The 19,976-nt window shown below is 38.1% G+C and overlaps 1 protein-coding gene across 1 annotated transcript in view; it reads left to right on the top strand.

The window, feature by feature from the left end:
• The window catches only part of AJM1 (apical junction component 1 homolog), a 285,961-nt gene extending 266,244 nt beyond the window's left edge, over positions 1–19,717 (top strand). Inside the window, exon 2 of the mRNA XM_044058824.1 lies at positions 15,366–19,717. Within this exon, the coding sequence (XP_043914759.1) occupies positions 15,425–18,712 (3,288 nt within the window). The 5' untranslated portion in view covers positions 15,366–15,424 and the 3' untranslated portion in view covers positions 18,713–19,717. The remainder of the gene's footprint in view (positions 1–15,365) is intronic.
• The last annotated feature ends 259 nt before the right edge of the window (positions 19,718–19,976 follow it).

Here is a 19,976-nt window from a genome sequence, read left to right as displayed (position 1 = left end):
AATTAATAGCTTTCAAAATTTTGCACTGTTCCCCACTCTAACACAATAGAGGTGCTTCTCTCTCCAGGAAAGGAAATTCATCCTTATCATAACAGTCTACTTTATTAATTTGTCTACTAAAACCCTCATCACAATTGCTATATTTTGTTTCACTTTATGAAGAGCTTTCATAACACTCTTTCTGTTATATTCCCTACACTGAACTTCTACTTCAAAATCTATATCTAAACTAAATAATTTTCTCAGTCTTAAAAATTCACCATATGGCAGTGAATTAATAAGATGTGGGGGATGACAACTATTACCATGTAAAAATGTATTCTCTCTCCCCATCTTTCTATGAACTGAGGTAGCAATTTCCCCTTCAATGGATCCTATTAAATTTAGACCTAACAATTTAACCTGAGGGCCCATCTGTAGGCCATCAAATATTAAATCTATTATTATGTAAGGAACATATAAAATTATTAACTTCTTCAAAGCCTCCTTCACAAACAAAAATGAAATCATCCATAAAACAAAGATATTTTACTACATATTTTTAAAAAAAACTGTCATGATACAAAACTTCCATTTCAAACATAGCCATAAATACATTTGCATACATGATGCAAAAGGTGCCCCCATGGCCGTGCCTTGAATTTGATGGAATAATTCATTATTAAACATGAAAATTTTATTTTCCAAACAAAATTGAACAATTTCCCACATGTAACACAACAAAGGACTATCCTTCAAGAAAAGTTGCAAAGATTCAATCACATTTTGGAGTTGGATGCTAGTATACAAAGTCTTGGGTGTTTCTAATGTAACAGGAAATTTTCTTAACTTACACAAGTAAATAGTCATGCAAAAATGAACCAATATTATGAAGAAAATACCTACATGCAGAGACTATCAGACATGCTAATAAATTGTCCAAACCTTCATGAATTTTTGGTAAACAATAGAATGAAGCCAGTTCACATCCATGAATAGAAAACTTTTTTTCAGCATCACTTTTACCAAAATAGCCCAAACTTAAACTTTTTTGCAATAAAAACTCATACTGTTTAAATGCTTCTTTGTACTAAACAATATCACATCTCTCATATACTTGAACATCATTCAAAAGTCGATAACACATATGCATATATTGCTTATAGTTCATAAGTACAATCCTGTTCCCTTTATCTGAAGGTTTTACTACTAACTGGTTATTATTGCTTAAATCTGTCAAACTTTGCCACTGTTCCCTAGATAGCTTATATGTAACATTGTATTTAGATTTCATAAAATTGTTATACAAGTGTCCTACTGAAAAATTAAATGAAAAATGAAAAATGTTGAATACACTCATTCACAAAAGGGGGTATAAATCGACTCTCATATTTCACCCCCAAACTATCTAAATGACAATAAGCATTTGTTTGTATATCATTGCATTCCTCATCATTCAAAATACAAGAAAAAAAAGCTTTCATCAGAACTGGTTTCCAAACATTCAACAGATTCATGCCCCACTGGTGTATTACAGAAGTAATAGGCAAGATGTAACTTTCACACCAAATGGTCAAATCTGCCATAGAATGAGTTGAGCCTGTCCAGAAATTCTGTGCTGTCATCACATTGAACTGACTGGTCTTGTAGTCAGCTGATGAATGTCTTTCCAGATGCTCCTGGTATCCCTCATGTCCTCAAAACAACTTTGTACCTTTCTTCCATACTCCCTCTTGGCTTCTTTGATGCCCCTTTTTAGATTAGCCCTTGCTTCACTTAGACCCACATTGTCCTTGACCCTGAATGCCTCATTCCTTGCCCTCTGAAGCTCATACACTCTGCTGGTTAGCCAAGGTTTCTGATCGACTCTGACTGTAATCTTCTTGGTTGTAGATATGTCTTCCATGCATTTTGAAATATATGCCATTGTAGTGTCTGTCTATGTTCAAATACTGATTGAAGGTGGCTGCCTCTCTACAAACCTCTGCTGATCAGAGAAAACCCCACTGAAAAAGTGATCAGGGTCTGGAATGAAGAGGCAATGGAAAGTCTCAGGGACTGTTTTGATAATACCTGCTGGGACGTCTTTAAGCAGGTATTAATCTTATTGAAATATGATCAGAGCTACCCAAGTATGGCTGCTGCACTGCTTTGTGTGCTCCCTTTATGTTGGTGCAAACCGTGTTAAGGGTATTTTCTCCCCTTGTGGGAAAGTCCACAAATTGATGGAGGTGGGGTAGCACCTTTCTAATATCCGCTTTGTTGAAGTCCCCATCTATCACATATGCACAGTCAGGATTTTTACTTTGCAGCTCACATACAGAATTTTTTTTCTTGGGCTATTGTAGTGTTATTGGGGGTTCTGTGTCTTGTGATCAGTTTGAATGTCTTATTTAAATTGATTTGTTGATTTTGTTTGTGAATACACTGATGAAGGGAGTCCATCCTGAAATCCTAGTTTTATTAAAATATTTTGCTGTTTTTGGAGTCCTGTATTTGTTTGTTTGTTTGTTTTTATTGTGGAGTTATTATGGTTGACTCCAGTTAAGTGGTATGTGATCCAGTTATCTTGGTAGCATTGGTACAGTCCAAGAAGAAAAAATTAAATCTGACATTTTCTAAGCCAGCTAACGTATAAAAGTAAACAAAGTCGTATGACTTGCAACAATGAAAGCATCCAGCATTAAACCTGAGATAAATGGATTTAAATAACAACCTTTAAAATAATCCTCACTTAAGAAATGCACTCGGAACACTTACATCACCAATAACATGTAAAACAATTTCACAAAGTAAATGGTAGAATTTACACTTAGCACATGTACTGTACAAGTGTGAGCATGTACAAAACTGTATACATGCTTAGTGTACACCTAATGCGCCCTTCACTGTTTACATAAACCACACCAACACAATCCCACTCCTTCAGATAACTGCAAACATGAATAAAATACTCATTGTCTGTGAAACTGTATTTCAAATGATGCAGGGTGTAGATGGACAGAGTTCACAACAAGCCAGCCAGCCTAGGTTTCGAATACTATTGGAGAAGCTGCAGATGATGAGAATCTAAGAGACTTCACCTGCTTCTGTCTCCCTAGGGGAGGTTCAGAGGCATGTTTTGGGCTGTGTCTACCATTAATACATTCTTAATGACGATTGGAGACCTAATAGGAGGTTTTTACTCCCATGGGAGGGCAGGGCAGCTAAGAAAAAGCTATGACCTCCATTTAACTAATGTACTCAAAAATGTGTAGCCAAGTAAAGTGTATGCACGTGTAGTACATCTATTACCCATCACCAGAGACTCACTTTAACCTAAGACAGATAAACAAACTGGAACCCCACTAAAATTTGCATCATTTTAAAAAAATGTAGGATACTTTTGTAATGTCAATGTTTTTTTAAAAAACAAAATACTTGAATATCTAATAATAATAAATATTTCTTACTCTTAAGTTTTTCTTACTCAGTACTCAGGTTTCTGACACCATCATACCACAGCATGATGCTGCATAAATTAGTCTGACAGCATGTATTAAAACTATATAATTACATAGTTGGAATGACAAAAAAATCCCGTAATAAATCAGTTTATTTATTTGACATTTGTTAACCTGGTTAGTCCAAATGGGCCAGAGGCCCACTTTCAGTGGAGACCTGAGGAGACAAGCTCTAATACAGACAATTTAAAGTACATAAACTTCACTCTCCAATATAAAGAATTTACAATAATAATTTACAATACATGAGCTACAGCTACAGAGAAATCTATTACATAATGAGAATGATACAGAGAAGTAAAATACACACAATAGAAGTTTGTTTACAGTGAAAAAATATCAAATTAAAAAATAAAAGTATATACCACATACCTGTAAACATTTCTGTGATAATTAAAGAAAAAACTAATAAAAAACAAAATGTATAATACATACTGTAATATCAACAGCAATATACTATCAGAAAAAGATATACTGTAGAAATGTAAACTGTTTCATTAATGAATGAACACATGACAAATAGTGGGGAAAACAACAAAAATGTATGACTTTGCAATAAAAATAAAGCAAGCTAATAAAAATCAACGCTGTGTAATATCAATAAGCCATGTTTCTAATGCTGGCATACTAATGATGTAATATTGTTACCTTTGTTACCGTACCATATCAGCCATGGGTCAAACCTGCATGGCCCAATGTTACCTTTGCTACCATACTGTGTCAGCCATGGATCAACCCTGCATGGTCCAATGTTACCTTTTCTATGGTACAGTATCAGCCATGGGTCAACCCTGCATAGCCCAATGTTACCTTTGTTACAGTACTGTATCAGCCATGGGTCAACCCTGCATGGCCCACATGCAAACATGGCTTATTGCTAAAGTGACCATGCCACTGATACTGTTACCTATATTGCTGCCTGGTTTTATCAGAAGAAGATGAGATTTTGTTTCCCTTAAACCAAGGATATATTATTTGGCAGTGATGAAAAAGTTGCCAAGGCCCCAAAATTGAAAAGTAACCAACCATACTTCCTTTTCTGTTCAAATAGATATGCAGTTTAAGTACCTAAGTGAGACCTCCCCCTCAGAGACGGATCATAATCAAATGGATCCCCGGGCTGAGTAATGGACCAGCCCCCTACTTCCTCACCCCCCCCCCACCATCCCCACCTCCCAGCGTCCCTGCCCAGCAGCCATTCCAGTGTTCTATTACTTGCCTCCCTCTGCCCATTTACCACAAACACTGTTCAAACCTGCCAGTGTGCAGACTGTTTTCTTCTTTATGTCTACAATGATTACAGATGTTTGGATTTAATTTAAAACTTTTATTTAAATTTTATAGCACAAACACTGATAGCCATTTGCTAAACAAAACAGTACAGTCTCATAATGAAAATAGATTTAGCATGAGCAACAGTAAACTTCTCTGCCTTTGAAACTCACATTCATGAAAACTGGATTGAAACCCACGTTAATAGAAAATGCAACTGGCCAGTGGCAGGTTAAATGTACTTTTGGGCTGTTTTCCCTGCACACATTTTTAGGATCATGTATAAATGCATGCATTCTTTGATTCACCTTACTGATTTTATTAAACAAAGAATGTAATATAATAGATCATCACTTGAATAGAGTGCATTTTAAATTTGAAGTTTTGATCATTTTTGGATTAAGCAGTGAAACAAAACATATCAACCAAGGCTACCCATTTCAAAACATTTCAAACATAAAAGGCCACTCAAACTGCTGTTATACTCTAGCAATAATAGTCAGTATCCCCAATCTCTGCTGAAGTAAAAGTCATCTGAATAATTCTAAATTGAGGAGAATTGTAATTAACTTAGCATTTCAGTGTTTCATTTATAAATTCAGTGCCTGCTGCCCTTGAAGAACAAAATTGCTTGTGTTACTTAAAAAAAGGGTGCTTGTGATATGCACAACTTAATGGCAGACAACAGGTTCATAGTCAGTAGGCATCTCATCCAAAGGAGGACATACTCAGGAGTTCAGCACTCTCCACCCCCCCCCAATCATGCTGCATAGTAGTGTCAACAGTTGATCTACCTGGTTGTGGAGGAGAACCCACGGTCTTCTGCACCAAAAGCAAGCATGCTACCTGTTGCACCACTGACACTGAATAACACAACTATGAAATTCTGACTGATGTTGATAGGCTGTAATCCTCAGGGATTTACAAAAATAAACAAAAAATAAATAAAGAGACTTGGCAGTCATAGCTCTCAACCAATCAGGGACAAATCTCAGCAGAATCAGGGACAATCAGGGACACTTTTAAAATAGTAGTGTTAACTTGAGATATTGACAAAATAAGAGAATGTGAATTAGCTTGCATTTTCATACATAGAAAATGCCTATAACTCTAATTATGGTCATTATTTAAAGTGCAATGTGCCCCCTTTTCTTCAAAAATCACCAGTTTTAGGAGTGTTTAAGAGGAACAAAGATAGAATTTAAGTCAAAATCAGGGATATCCCTAAAAATCAGGGGCAGTTGAGAGGTATGCTGACAGTTGGTATGGAGGTTTAAGGCACAGACCTATCAAGGCTTAGGATTTGACTATCATCATTTAACTAGACAGCCAACCTGACTGGATCATTTCACACACACACACACACACACACACACACACACACACACACACACACACTTTCAGTACTCACCGTTTTGGTGGAAGGTCTTGTTCTGGCTTTAGTCAGTCCTTCTCCATGCTGCCCATCAAATCTCCCACTCTACAGTCCTTCCTTGCTTAACTATCAAATTTGTGGTGGCTTACATACATGTAACATTTCTGTTAGGATGCTCAACACTCTCCTAGAGGTTTCTATACTTGCTGTTCTTTTCTTGTAGAAGTCTCCCATGATGTCCTAAAGCCCTCTAGTTTTACAGATGTCTTTCAGACTTTTTATTTACAAATGGATATCTTCAGACTTTTTATTTATAAACAATTTTATTTTTTTATTGCTGCCCCCCCCCCCAAGCCAACATGGGCCCTTGGCAACTGTCTAGGCTGCCTAATGCTGGATCTTGCTCTGTTCCCCCTATGTTTTGGACAAAATCCATGCCAAACTTACAACCCTTCTTAAATGTAGCCACTGCGTGTGTCATTTCCTGTCAAAACTGAATAATTTACACTTGGTAATATAGTTTTAATAATTACCACAAAATGTAGCCTTCATTTGTTTATCCATCTCTCACCCTCAAAACAAAAAAGCTCTAAAAATACTACCAGGTAAAACATAGATGTTTAGGTTATCTGCCCGAAGCAGAGAACATGATCATATGTAAGTAACAATTCAATGCAGTATCAGTTTTACCCTCTTTGCTTTGGTGAACTTATGGTATGGCAACCAGTTCAATAAAATAGTTTTTACGTTGCAGGAAGAATTTATATAGATAGAAGGGCACGTAGGACTTGATTGCAATTTTAGAGTTCTTTTCTTAACTATGATGATGCAGTGACAAACAGAAAGATGTATTTTTTATGATTTGTTTTGTGGTGTATTTGCTAGTTGTTGTTTTCATTTTGTAGTTTTCTTTTTAAGTGTAGAGTGTCAGGCCAGTCTGGTACTGACATACAAAAATGTTTCTGGTACAAACATGTTGCACATAGGTATGTTCTTTGGTACCCACAAGGGCTAGTGGTCCTTGTGGTCCATTTTAAGCCTAGCCAATTTCCCCTTTCAAAAGTGAAAATCAAACCCTGTATCCCTTGACTGTGAAGTAAACACCTTAATATTATACCAACCTCACCCCCCCCAAATTAGGAACTTAGATAAGTACTAGGCTAGCTGTCATTGTAGGCATTGTTAAGCCTACCCCTTTTCCCAAAGGTGAGAATCAACATTTGTACCTTGTGTCTGTGAAGTAAACACCTTAACCATTATGCCAACCTCCATCTTCTTACTCTCAAATATTGTGGAGTCACATACAGAATAAGGCAAATTGCATCATTATATTGGCAGTTTAGAGGTCATTCCTGGCTAAAAGTCTAATTAAAGGAGGCAACCTGTTTCATGGTGAGACAAGATTATATTGGATACAGCAAATGCTCTGCCTACATATATTTAAGTCACCTGTTAGTCTGTATTGACTGTCTATTTGTGTCATGAAGTTATTTATTCGGTTTGCGCGTTATGCATGAGTAACAGGAGACACACTTACGATAAGACACTCTTAATGTAAGACATTTTACAAAACACATATAAAAACATTTCACTTGTCACTCTAAATTTTGTAGAAAGTATTTTAGAATAAATCACAGAAAATTTGTCAGGCTGTTACTAGGTCCAAAATGTTAAAATAGAAAAGGGAACTCATTAAGTTTTATAAACTTTGGCAGTAACCAAAAACTCATAAATCTAAAAGCCATTGTGCAATATTTCTGCAACTTTTCCTTTTTCCTTGGGTTAACACTTAACCACAAGTGTTAGGTTAGTAGCTTCTCATTTTTCTTACATTTTATAAGTCAAGAATCCAAGCTATATCATAATTCATATTTGAGTATAACCATGGAAAGAATTATCACAAAAATGATCAATAATGACATAGGAAACCTCCAATTACTGGGCATAACCCAGTTTGATTTCATTAAGGGCAGGTTATGCCTTCTCATCTTGGTGGACTTCTTTGAGAAGGTCAGCAAAGCAACGGATGAGGGCAAAATGGTTCACACTGCCCACCTTGATCTGGCCAAGACATTTGACACAATATGCCACTCCAGCATTGTTGACAAACTCAAAAGGTTAGGTACAAACCAGTGGCTGATAGACAGGACCTGGGAAGTTAGAACTGGGGAGTCCACCTCTACAGAGATGCCAGTCACCAGTGCAGTCCCTCAAGAAATCAGTCCTGGAGCAGTCCATTTTGAGATCTACTTCTCTGGAGTCAAGGCCAATGTCAAGGGTCTCTGGCTGAAAAAATGTGCAGATGATTGCAAATTAGGAGCAGTCATAGAATTCCCACTGATACTGATGTTCTCTAGGAGGGGCTGATACAGACAAATAACTGGTGTCAGAGCTGTGGACTAAAGCTAAATGGCAAGAAATGCTCAATAGTATCACTTGAGAAGTCATCCATCCATGTTAACTATCATATTGACACGCCCCTAAAAGTCCACCCAGTATTTGGGGACTTGGGGACACATGTACACAGCAATGTAGCCTTTGATCATCACATGTCTACAGTAGTGAGGAAATCTTTCTATGTTGTACAACTTATAAACAAAGGTATGGCATCTAGGTCCAAGAAGTTCATTGTTATACTATATTCAGCATTTATCAGACTGATCAAGTGCAATGCCTCCTTTTGGCATGTACCTAACCAGGCACATCCAACAGTTGGAACATCCGCAGAGGTTCCTCACTAAAAGAATACAGGGCATAAGTAACATGTCCTATGCAGACTTCCTGTAAGCCTTATCTTTGTATTCTGTCTCCTGCAGGCTGTTAAGGGGAGATCTATGCCTGGCATACAAGGCATTATCAGACCCCACCCTGATGGACCTCCTGCATATCTGCAAAACAAACAGCACTAGAATTATACATTCTAAAGACTTAAACCTTGCCTGTGATATAAATAGGACCTGCTAGAAAGACATGTATATATCCCAGAGACTACCCATTCTCTGGAACAGGCTTCCCATCGATGTGAAGCAGAGTTCCTTCCTAACCCAATTAAAGTGTAATTTGGACAAATGGATGATGAAAAGGAAATTCATTCCTGGTTTGAGGCCTATGTCTCTAATGGACACAGCCAGCCTGTAAATATTTCATCTACCAGTCCCCTGCTTACACTTATCAAGGGTACCAGAACTTGTCAGAGATTTGAGATGCATGGCTTGGCTTAACAAGACCTAAGTGGTCATTAGCCTAGTATACACCTATAAATGTATGCTCTATCACAGCAAACTTTTGATCAGACCACAATGCCTGCCATTTCTGTACCAGCAGTTAATAAATGAAATTGTTTTGTGTTACACTAAGTCACAATTGTTTTTTAATGTATTGAAAACAACACATCATTCAAGGAATACAGAAGTAGTTGAACATACAATTTCTCTTGACTATAACTGTATTATACTAAGAAATATTATACAAGGTGGAAAAGCATTCCAATGACATATGCCTAGCCTACTGATTGCATAGCTTGCAGTGCAGTCATTGCAAAATCTGCCTGTGTGTAAACCCGTGACATTTTTTCTCATTATAGCATATAATTTATAGTCCGAACACCTTCTCTATTAAATGTAAGTTTGAATAAATTACAGCTTTTGGAACATTTCAATTCAATACATCATTCACAGCTAAAGTAGAAAGATATATAATATTGAAAAGCCTTATATATTTATTTTTTATTTTATTTTACATTTGTTTACCAGGAAGGTTCGACTGGACAAAATGCCCTTTTTCAGTGGAGGCTCAAGGAGAAAAGCTCCACATTTATAAATAACTGTTAAGATACATATACAATGTACAGATACAAATACTGATTCAATCTCCGGTACAAGTACAAAATGAAATATATGTTATACGTTTCATGGCTACAATCATATAGTCTAGACAGGATACAAATAATAACAGTACTGTGATTGTAGGTAGAAAACAGGCAAGTTAAGTACACATATGCTCAGTAGGGGTATATTATTCAAATACAAAAATAACAGGTTGTGTTCCTTTAGCTGCCTTAAGACATCTATTTCCTAACCAGGGTTTGTGCAAGAGCAGGTCCATGATTCTGATAGGTGTGATTTGATACGTTTTTTTAGAGTTGGAGGTGTTAGTAGTAGTTCTGATATTTAATGGCAGGGAATTCCATGTTTTGGCTATGCAGTTGGAGTAAAGGGAAACTCCAGCTGCATTGTTAGGTTTGGGTATATTTAGGAAGGATTTGTTACTGGAACACAATACCCTGTTATCGGAGTAGTGTATCTGTAGACTTTGAAGTATTGGTATTTCTTCTGGTTGATTTAGTATTCGATGGGCAACGATGAGTTGATTATAAGCAAGTCGATTTGGTAGTTCGAGTTACAATAGTTGTTTTAAAGCCAGACAATGATGGGATCTGAAATTTGTTACTGTGGCAAACTTTGTGATTTTATTATAGCAAGTTTCGAGTTTTGCTAGGTCAGATTTCTTAACGTTTGTAAGAATTTGTAAGAGATAAGATGGGTTCTTGCTATAGTGGCATTTGAAGATTTATTTAGAAGTGTTGATTTCTGTAAAGGGTTCCTACTTTTTTTGTGAACTTTTTTGTGGTCTGTGATATGTGTATATCAGATTTTATATTAATGGTCAATGACCACTCCCAGTAAATTTGTTTGGGAAACTGCAAAAATAAATGCATGGTTTAATGATGTGATATTGAATGGTGCTGCACCAGTTGGATAGAAGAGCATGAGTTTTGTTTTGGTAAGTTTAAGTATACATTGTGCATTGTTTAGCCAAGATTCCACAGCATTAAATGACTGCTGGGTCATTTTTGGAATCATTTGCATATTGAACTATGGAGGCAAGTGGGGGTGGCAGTATAAAGACTGTTAGTAAAGTTAATAAAAAGGAGACGACCCAGAATAGATCCCTGTGTAATTCCCAAGGTTACAGGCAATAATAAAGAGAGATTTTGTTGTCATTTTACAGCTTGCTGGCATCCAGTTAGATATTGCTGGTAACAAGTTAGTGCAGAATGGCGAAGTTTAAGTTCCGAGAGTGTAGTTAAGAGTTTAGAATGGAAGACGGTATCAAAAGCTTTAGACAGATTAAGAAAGGTGGAGGAAACTAAATTGCCATCATTGTGATGGTGGTTAGTATTATTAGTAAACTTAACAAGGGTGGTGATAGCACTATGATTAGGATGGAAAGTCTTCTCTTCAACCTAATTTTTTGTTTATGCTCCTTGTTGTTCAGCTTCCTTCAGTCACCCTTATTCTCAGAAGTGTTTACCTGTCACTGCTGTCTTAGTTCCGCATCACTGGTGTCTTGTTCTTAAAGTTGCTATCATAAAATCACACCTTGTCAAATCTGAATATATTCTTACAGTACTTATATTGAGAAGCAGTCAGGTCACTGACATAGACAGGATAAAAACCCTCTATGTTATGGTGTTGGTGAAAGAATTGATAAGACTGTACCATACTATAATTAACTGGAAACAACTGAAATGAGACTGAGATGAAAGTCTATCTGTTAATTACCCAAACTCTTGCTGAATAGGTGCCAGTCTCTCCTTTATGGGTCAAGTCTTTTATAATTTTCAGAATGAATTCTCTAAACACTGTAGTTCATTCAACAAGGCTTTATTAGATGTTCACAATATCCGAATACTGTCTTCATTAACATTCCTGATAATAACAGTGCTGCTAAATATATTCTGCACATATCGTCTGATTGTCCTGAATGATGTAAATGGAACCAGTCTTTATTTGACCTGATTTCAGTACCTCAGGCTTGAGTGTCTGTATTGTCTCTGTAATGTCAGGTCAAACAAACTAACTAACCGTAACTGACTTCCCTAACTGTATCTGAAGAATATTTTAATAATACCAAAACCCTGTGATGCTTTACACACCCTCTTAGGCTTGGTTCCATTGGTTTCCATTAAGGAACACTCTGTAGCTGCCAAGATTATATCTTTCCCTTGAGAAAAGAACATTTTGTATTTCTTCATAGGTTCATAGGTTCATACTAGGCTATCTGCCCTAGGGCATTTATAAGCCTAGCCAGAGTGTGTTTGGCTTTCGCCACCCATTTTAAATGAATTTTGCTATGCCCTTTTTCGAGGTTAGTATACTGTGCCTCTGTCTAACAGTGACACAGAAGTGATACCCTGGGTAAACCTATGATCTCCCATCCACTCATCAAGATTCCTCTTGAAGAGAGTCAATGAGGGACTCTGCCTAACCTGGACTGGGATTTTATTCCAGAGTGAAGGGAGCCTCTGGGTTATGAATCTGTCCCTCCAGCATGTCCTATTTATTTCAGTGCTGAGGTTCAAGTCTCTCGAGCGCGTGGCTCGATGGGATTTGGATTTTCTGAGGTGTAGCATGTCCATTAATTCCGGGTTGGACATGGCTTTATACGTCAGGCACAGATCACCTCTGAGCAGGTGGGATGCCACTGAGTAGAGCTGGAGTTTCTTTAACCAGGCAGCATATGGCATCTGTTTGAGCCCTTTGATCCTCTTGGTGAGGTACTTTTGGGGTCTTTCCATTTGCTGCAGGTGTCTGGTAAGGTACATCCCAAAAGGGGCATTGTACTCAATTATGGGCCTGATGAAGGATGAGTAAAGAGGCACGATGACCTCCCCTGATCTAGATCCGAATCCCTTCATGATTAGGTGGGCTATATAAAATGTTTTTCTAACCACTTTGGCCATGTGGTTGTCAAATGAGAGATTGCTATCAACTTGGGTCCCCAGGTCCCTAATTACTTCTTCTGTACTTAATGGATTACCACCTATGTGGTAATTTGTGGGCACTTTGTTTTTGCCAAAGGGGATGACTATACACTTTTTGGCATTTAGCTTGAGGCCATGGCTCTGGCACCAGTTGTCTGTTTCTATGAGGCCCTTTTGGAGGATGCTTGTGTCGGCTGGAGAGTCGATTATGGCGCCCAGTTTGCAGTCATCTGCAAACTTGGTCAGCCACAGTCCTTCCATGTTGGCCTGTACCTCCGAGAAATATATACCGAACAAGAGAGGTCCCAGGACTGAGCCCTGTGGGACACCACTTGTAACTGGTTTGGAGTTTGACATGGCTCCAGCAATTCTAACCATGTGGGTTCTGTCACTTTCTGCACACTTTATGCTTATATTTCCTTTGTAATAAACTTTCTCTCTCATGTTTGACCAGCAAGGTTATTCTTGCTTTCTGCTTAACTGTCTTTTGTGCATAAATGAAAGAAAATTTCTAGGCCTATTTTACCCTTTAGCCTGTCTAATGTCTAATAACTACTTTAAAATGGAAGTCCCTAATCTAACAGTTGGTATAATTGTTAAGGTGTTTACGTTACACATACAAGGTACAGAGATTAATTCTTACCATTGAAAGGGAAATTGGCTAGCCTTAAAATGGCCCATGGGGCAGCTAGCCTAATACTTACCTGTGAACCTGATTAAACCCAAGTGACTCGTATTTGAGTAGCAGGTTGGGAAAGGGAGAAAGGGAGAAGTGTTAGTGTTACATCTTTGCTGTCTTACCTCTCTTTGGGAGAGAAGAGCACAATGAAATGATGTAAGAGCAAGTGAGACAAAATTCCTGAAGAAAGACTTCATTTTTATTCAGTCCCAACATTGTGTACACTGAAGACACTAAGAGAGAAACACCACAAAGGGGAAGAAATTGCTGAGTCATACATTTTAAAATGTGAATATGTGGGGATCATTCTCTAGGGAGGAATATATCCACTGGAAAAAGAAAATATGTTGGAGTATAGCTGACCCTTAAATGCAGCATTAAAACTGTTTTTTTTTTTCCCCTAGCATTGATTATCATAGACAACTAACGTGGCATGTATTTTCTTTCCTTGTAAATCATATTGCATTTAAACTTCTACATTTAGAGAGTTGTCCTGTACCTGCCAATAAGCTGGTTGTAGTATCCCACTGTTACCCTCTAAGGACAACAGATAAGTGACCCTGTCTCTCAAAAAGACCTTTGTTCATTCTAGTCAGTGGGGAGATAGCCTTTACCAAAACTGTACTGTCTTTGAGCTGGAACTGTCTTCTTGCCTTCATCAGAAATTAAATGAAATGGACTTCGCCAGATTTAATGCAAAAGGCTTTCAAAACTATACAAACGCAATTGTTTTAAAGACAATGGGCAGTGTGGGTGTGCACCCAGCTTCTTATGTGTCACTAGGTTGTGTTCATACCTTTATTTAGGCTCTAGAAGTACCTAGATAGCCCCTAAGATTATCAGTCCCCAACACTGAAGTGGATTGTAGGTCATTATACCTCATATCTGGATAGGTTTGCTTTCACTTGCCATATCACACTAGACTTCTGCATTTGTAAACATTCATGACTTTGTTGTGTGATTGCAATGGTTATCATTATTTAAGAGGTTCTTCTACTTCCTAGCCTTTCACTGTTTTATTAATCTGTTTACAAATTAAATCATAACTGTTATTCAAGCCATCCATGTGCATCCATTGCTGTTGTCCTGTTTGCCTATAACTGTTCCTGTGTATGAATGTACTTGCCATTGTCACAACTGATTGTTGATAGCTCAAATAATTTGTGTTATATATTTGCCTATATGCTTATGTATGGACTTTGCCCACATCCTTATTTATTTTGGATAGTGTAGTTGCTTTGTTTTACTTTATTTCTTTTTATTTTTCATGTGATAACAGTGTAGGAGCACTGATTCTAAGACTCTTTTCAGGCCTGACACAGGCTATATAAGGCATGAGGAATCATGGATGAAACATTCACTTAGAAAATCCTACAAAAAAGCAATCAAAGCAGTTAGTAAAACAATACCTGGGCATATGATGAAGTTACACAGGAAAAGTATATATGCCTGCACCCCAGTTTATGACTGAAAAGGGTTTACAGACCAGTTTATTTATGTGGTTTTCAAACAGATAGACAAACAAACAAATGATCACACTTAGAGAGCAGTGGTGAAAATTTGTGATGTGGACTGTTTTTCCACAACTTGTAGCAAGTAACATCAAAGAAAAGGTTACTAATCATATAAAAGTAAAACATGACCTCATATGTAAATAATAATGACTGTTTCTGAAAACCGTTTTTACATTTGCTATTGCACTATTTTTGTAACTTGTCTGAGCAATTTCTTCTGTCATCACTTTAAATGTGTACTGCATTTTCTAAATTCTCTTTTTTTTCTTTGCTTTAGGTTGCCATATCCTTGAAAGGATCTGAATGGGAAGTTGAGGGAAGACGACTTGCTTTAAGATGACACGAACAGACCCACCTGACATACTGGTTTCGACGGTGTTTCAAGACATTACAGCAAGCCCAGCTCCTGGGGATTCCCAAACTTATCAGCCTTTCAGAGAATGTAAAGAACACATGTCCAACACTGTGGAAGACAACCAGCAGCACTTTAATAAAAGGCATTGCCGAAGCTTTGACTTTCTGGAATCCTTGGATGAGCCACAGGCTCTCGGATCATCAATGGAGTATCCAAGCAGAAGAAATGATGGTCATGGAGTAAACATTGACTCCTCATGGAATGAAGAGGGAAGACAGAATCAACTCAGGTTATCCAGTAAGGATCATTATAGTTCCAGGCAGCAACACCATGGCGGGGAGTCCGGTAGAGAAAAGTCAAAGGCAGATCAAAAAAAACGGGCCAGATCAAAAAGTGCTCCAAGGGTAAAAAATACATTTACTCCAGTACCAATTGATGTATCTTCTCCACCACCTGTCAGAAGAGGACGTGAAGTACTTTGTGCAACCAGAGAGCCACCAAAAAGGGTGGATGCTTCTCCTCGAAGAGATGGTAGCCATGCATCAATGAAGGCCATGATGAATGAAGTCCATCCTATCAAACTACAACCACAGAAGACCACCTCTACACATTATTCCCCCCTTTATGTTAGTGACTGCTTTGATATGAATCAGGCTACCAAGACTGTTCCCACACCACATGTGAGGAGTCGCATTGATATAAAACCAGATGAGTCAGTGCTTCAGCACACTACACATAACCAGAGAGCTTCCATAAGCAAAGTCGAAGTGCCATATTGGCCAAGGCAGCCAGGCAGTGTCAGTCTGTCATTGCCATATAGCAATCAAGTTTCAGTATCAAGAACTCCTACCCCAACTGATTCTTACAGTGGAGATCATATGGTGATATACCCTATTAACAGCCACATCCCAAATGAGTACTATGGAGCAGACCACAATGACTTTGCTTATCATACTGTTCCTTCCCCAAGGGAGATTAGAGAATACCCCAGCAGAGAGCGAAGAGCACTTTCTAGCCCAAATGTGCCCACAGAGTTTTTCTTCACTGAAGATCACAGTGGATTCTCAAGCCCAAGCATTCCCTTGAAAGCAACATGCTATGAGGAGCATTTTCACTCGGTTCAAGGGCAGAGCATTCCATCACAAATCTTTTATGGTGACGACCGACTCAGAAGCCATGCTCCTAATATTCCACCAAGGGTGTTTTACAAAGATGCAACAAGAACCTATCCTATTCGTGAAGGTCACTCCAGGTCATTTTATGGTGAGGATGTTTACAATTACCCACCTAAAAATGTCACTTACAGGACCTATCATGGCCAGGAACATAGACCATATCCACTCCAGAACTTGTCTCCAAGATCTTTTTATGCAGATGAGTATGGAAGGTATTTGGACCACAGTGCTCCATCAAGGATGTATTTTCATCCAAGAGTTTCACAGCCCCTGCAGTTTAGTGAATGGCACAGTCCAGATTCAATTACAATACCCCACCCTAGTGCACGGTTTTCTGTTCCACAATCTAGGCGAGACAGCCTACTTTCTCCCTGGTATAGTCACTATGGTGTGGAACAGAGCAGGTTAGGAATAGATACCAGACATTATTCTAGATCTTGGGACAATATACTTACCCCAGTGACTCCTCGTGATGAGGTAGTATCCCGAGGTAGAAGTTGTGATAACTTACTGTCCCGGGAGAGACGTGCCTTTTCCCCTGATGAAAGGCGCCAACCAGTTGTGGTGAACCTCTCTAGTTCCCCAAAACGTTATGCTGCCCTTTCCCTTTCTGAAAACTCGATTCTTGAAAAAATGCATTCAGACAGAAAGAAAAAAACCTTTGGGAGGTCATGGTTTGTCACTCCTGAAATAACAATAACAGACAATGACATAAAGTCTGGAGGTTTAAATAAAGCAGAGAACCGCTCAGCCAGCTGGGATGTCCTTGACAGTGGAAATGTCCGGTCACCTGCAGATGAAAGGCCCTACAATCTGAGTACTACCAAAGAGAGTCTACTGAATGGCTCGACCCTTCAGCGAAGCATTGAACAACTGGATGAGCTGATTGCAGATCTGGTAATTGACTATAAGGCCCCAGCAGGCAGAAGGGCTAGTGACGGAGATAATTTAGTGGATCAACTAAAAAAGTTAATAAATGAAAATGATTCTGAACCTCCAAATAATCCAGCTCCAAGGAAAGAGGTGATATCACCAGATGAGGGTAAACCAATGAAGCAACAGCCGGGACCCAGCCTCTTCAGCCCTGATGGATATTCATTGATGATATCTTCTGACTCTGGTTTTCAGAAGTCAACAGAGGAATGTTCTCCTGACCTCAGCACTGATGAAGATGATATGATGATGTGCTCCAATGTTAAGTGTGGCCGAACAGAGACCATGTTCAATGCCTGCCTTTATTTCAAGTCGTGCCACAGCTGCTATACATACTACTGCTCCCGGAACTGCAGGCGGGAGGATTGGGATGTTCACAAGGAAAACTGTGTTTATGGCCGCATTGAAAGCTCTTGCAGACATCTCCTAAAGTTCTGCAGAGATAATACTGAAATTCACAAGGCCTTTTCCCGTATTGCTAAAGTTGGCTTTTTGTCAAGGGGGAGGGGTGTGCTGTTTTTAGGATTTCCAAACCCTGGTTCTGCTCAAAATTTTCTTCAGTTTGGTCTGGAAAGCTTGTTAATGTCTCCCACTTACCTTTCATTGAGGGAGCTAGAGGGATATTCAGACAAACTTGGAAATTATTGTAAAGGGCTGCAAGAAGCTGGAAATCAGTATGACCCAGATGAATGTTTTCTGTTGAATGTATCTGTTGCTGTGGGGAAAAAAGTGCCTGAGAATCCATCCCCAAAGTTTCAGGTCCCCACAGTCAGAAAATATGCCAAAGTGGCACTAGCATCCTCCAGCCCTGAGAAGATGCTGAAGACAGAGAAGGACATGGAAACCTTGATCCTAACTCCTCCACCTGGTACTAGTGATATTGACAAGGAAGGGGAGGAGGGAAGGAAGGCAAGGGAAATCTGCTTCATCAATATACAACGAGAACTCAGGATAAGGGGAGTATTTCTGCGCCATGAGTACCCCAAAATCTATGAGCAACTATGTGACTTTGTGGAGAAAAACAAGCGATTTACACCAACATGTATCTATCCTATTGATAAACGAACTGGGAAGCAGTTTATGTGTATGATTATGGCTGCTTCTGAGCCTCGAACTCTAGACTGGGTGGCTAGCCCCAACCTCCTAGACGATATAATGTGATCAAAATGCACCTTTGAACATAACTTATACTCTAATCCATGAATATATATTTATTATATATGTGTTTGTAGATATGTATTTTTATTATCAGAAGTGCTGATTTAATGTTTTACTGGTCAGTATTACTATTTTGTCAGTGAACGAACATCTGATTCAGGAAGGGATCACTAACAACAAACATTACGTCATTCTTGGTGGTGGTGAACAGTGGAGAGGGGAAGGTAGCCCTAAGCCCACTTGGTCCTAGTATATGCGAAGAAGAGCTTTTTATGTCAAGGGCTATATACCTCTTGAAATAAATATGTACTTCATGCAATAACAGAAAGGGGCCCAAATGTAGATTGAAAGTGTAGGGAAATTAATTTATTTTAGGGGGAAAAAAGTACTGTGCACCACACTGACTTTCTGAAAGTCAAAAAATATGATAGAACTACAATTTTGCATATTTTCACTGAGTGTTTGATACAAGGGATTGTCTGCATTTCATTTTATTGAGCTTGTTTATAAGTTTGCATCTTTCAGTAAATGGACAAGGCAGTGACTGTGTGTTAAATTTTGATTAGTTTATGTGCATATGCTGAACAGCAGCAGTTTGTATGTGAATTGAGCTGTTTGAGTTTTGTCTCAATGAGTTTTTTAACATACATACATGAATGTGCTTCGAATGTGTTTAATAGTGTATGAGTAGGTGTATATTTTTGTGTGAATGATATTTCTTATGTGTATGCAAGGATTCTTAAATGATTAGCATCTGATATGCTTAGTTCTCTGCCTTCTTATAAGCTCCTTTCTTCATCTGATAAGAGCCATCTAGTGATTGAACCAAAGGCAGCCTATATTATATAAAATTATATATAAAATGATTTTAAGTTTTTTTTTTCACTTTGGTAATCACTCTGTTCATTTAAGTTGTAACATATAACTTGTAATTCATATGCTTTGGACTTGTCTTGTACAAAAGGTATCCAGCCCAAAGGATAACTTGATAGTCATTTAACCACTGTGCCGGAATGAGAAAATTGGATTCTCAAGTAATTTATCACAATATCTGCAATGTACTGCAGTGTGTGTGTGTGTGTGTGTATATATATATATATATATATATATATATATATATATATATTTTTTTTTTTTTGTTTGTTTTTTTGTTTTTTTTTTGTTTTTTTTTTGTTTTGTTTTTTTGTTTTTTTTGTACTATTTTTTCTTCTTACCTAACACAAACATGTCATTGGGCCTGCCAGGCATGCACACCTTTTATTACCAT

This window comes from Protopterus annectens, chromosome 16.part0 (assembly GCF_019279795.1).
Source record: "Protopterus annectens isolate FY-2018-M chromosome 16.part0, PAN1.0, whole genome shotgun sequence".
In the NCBI taxonomy this organism is placed as follows: domain Eukaryota; kingdom Metazoa; phylum Chordata; order Ceratodontiformes; family Protopteridae; genus Protopterus; species Protopterus annectens.
The sequence above is the reverse complement of the archived record's forward strand: the minus strand, read 5'-3'. Positions and strand labels throughout refer to the sequence as shown.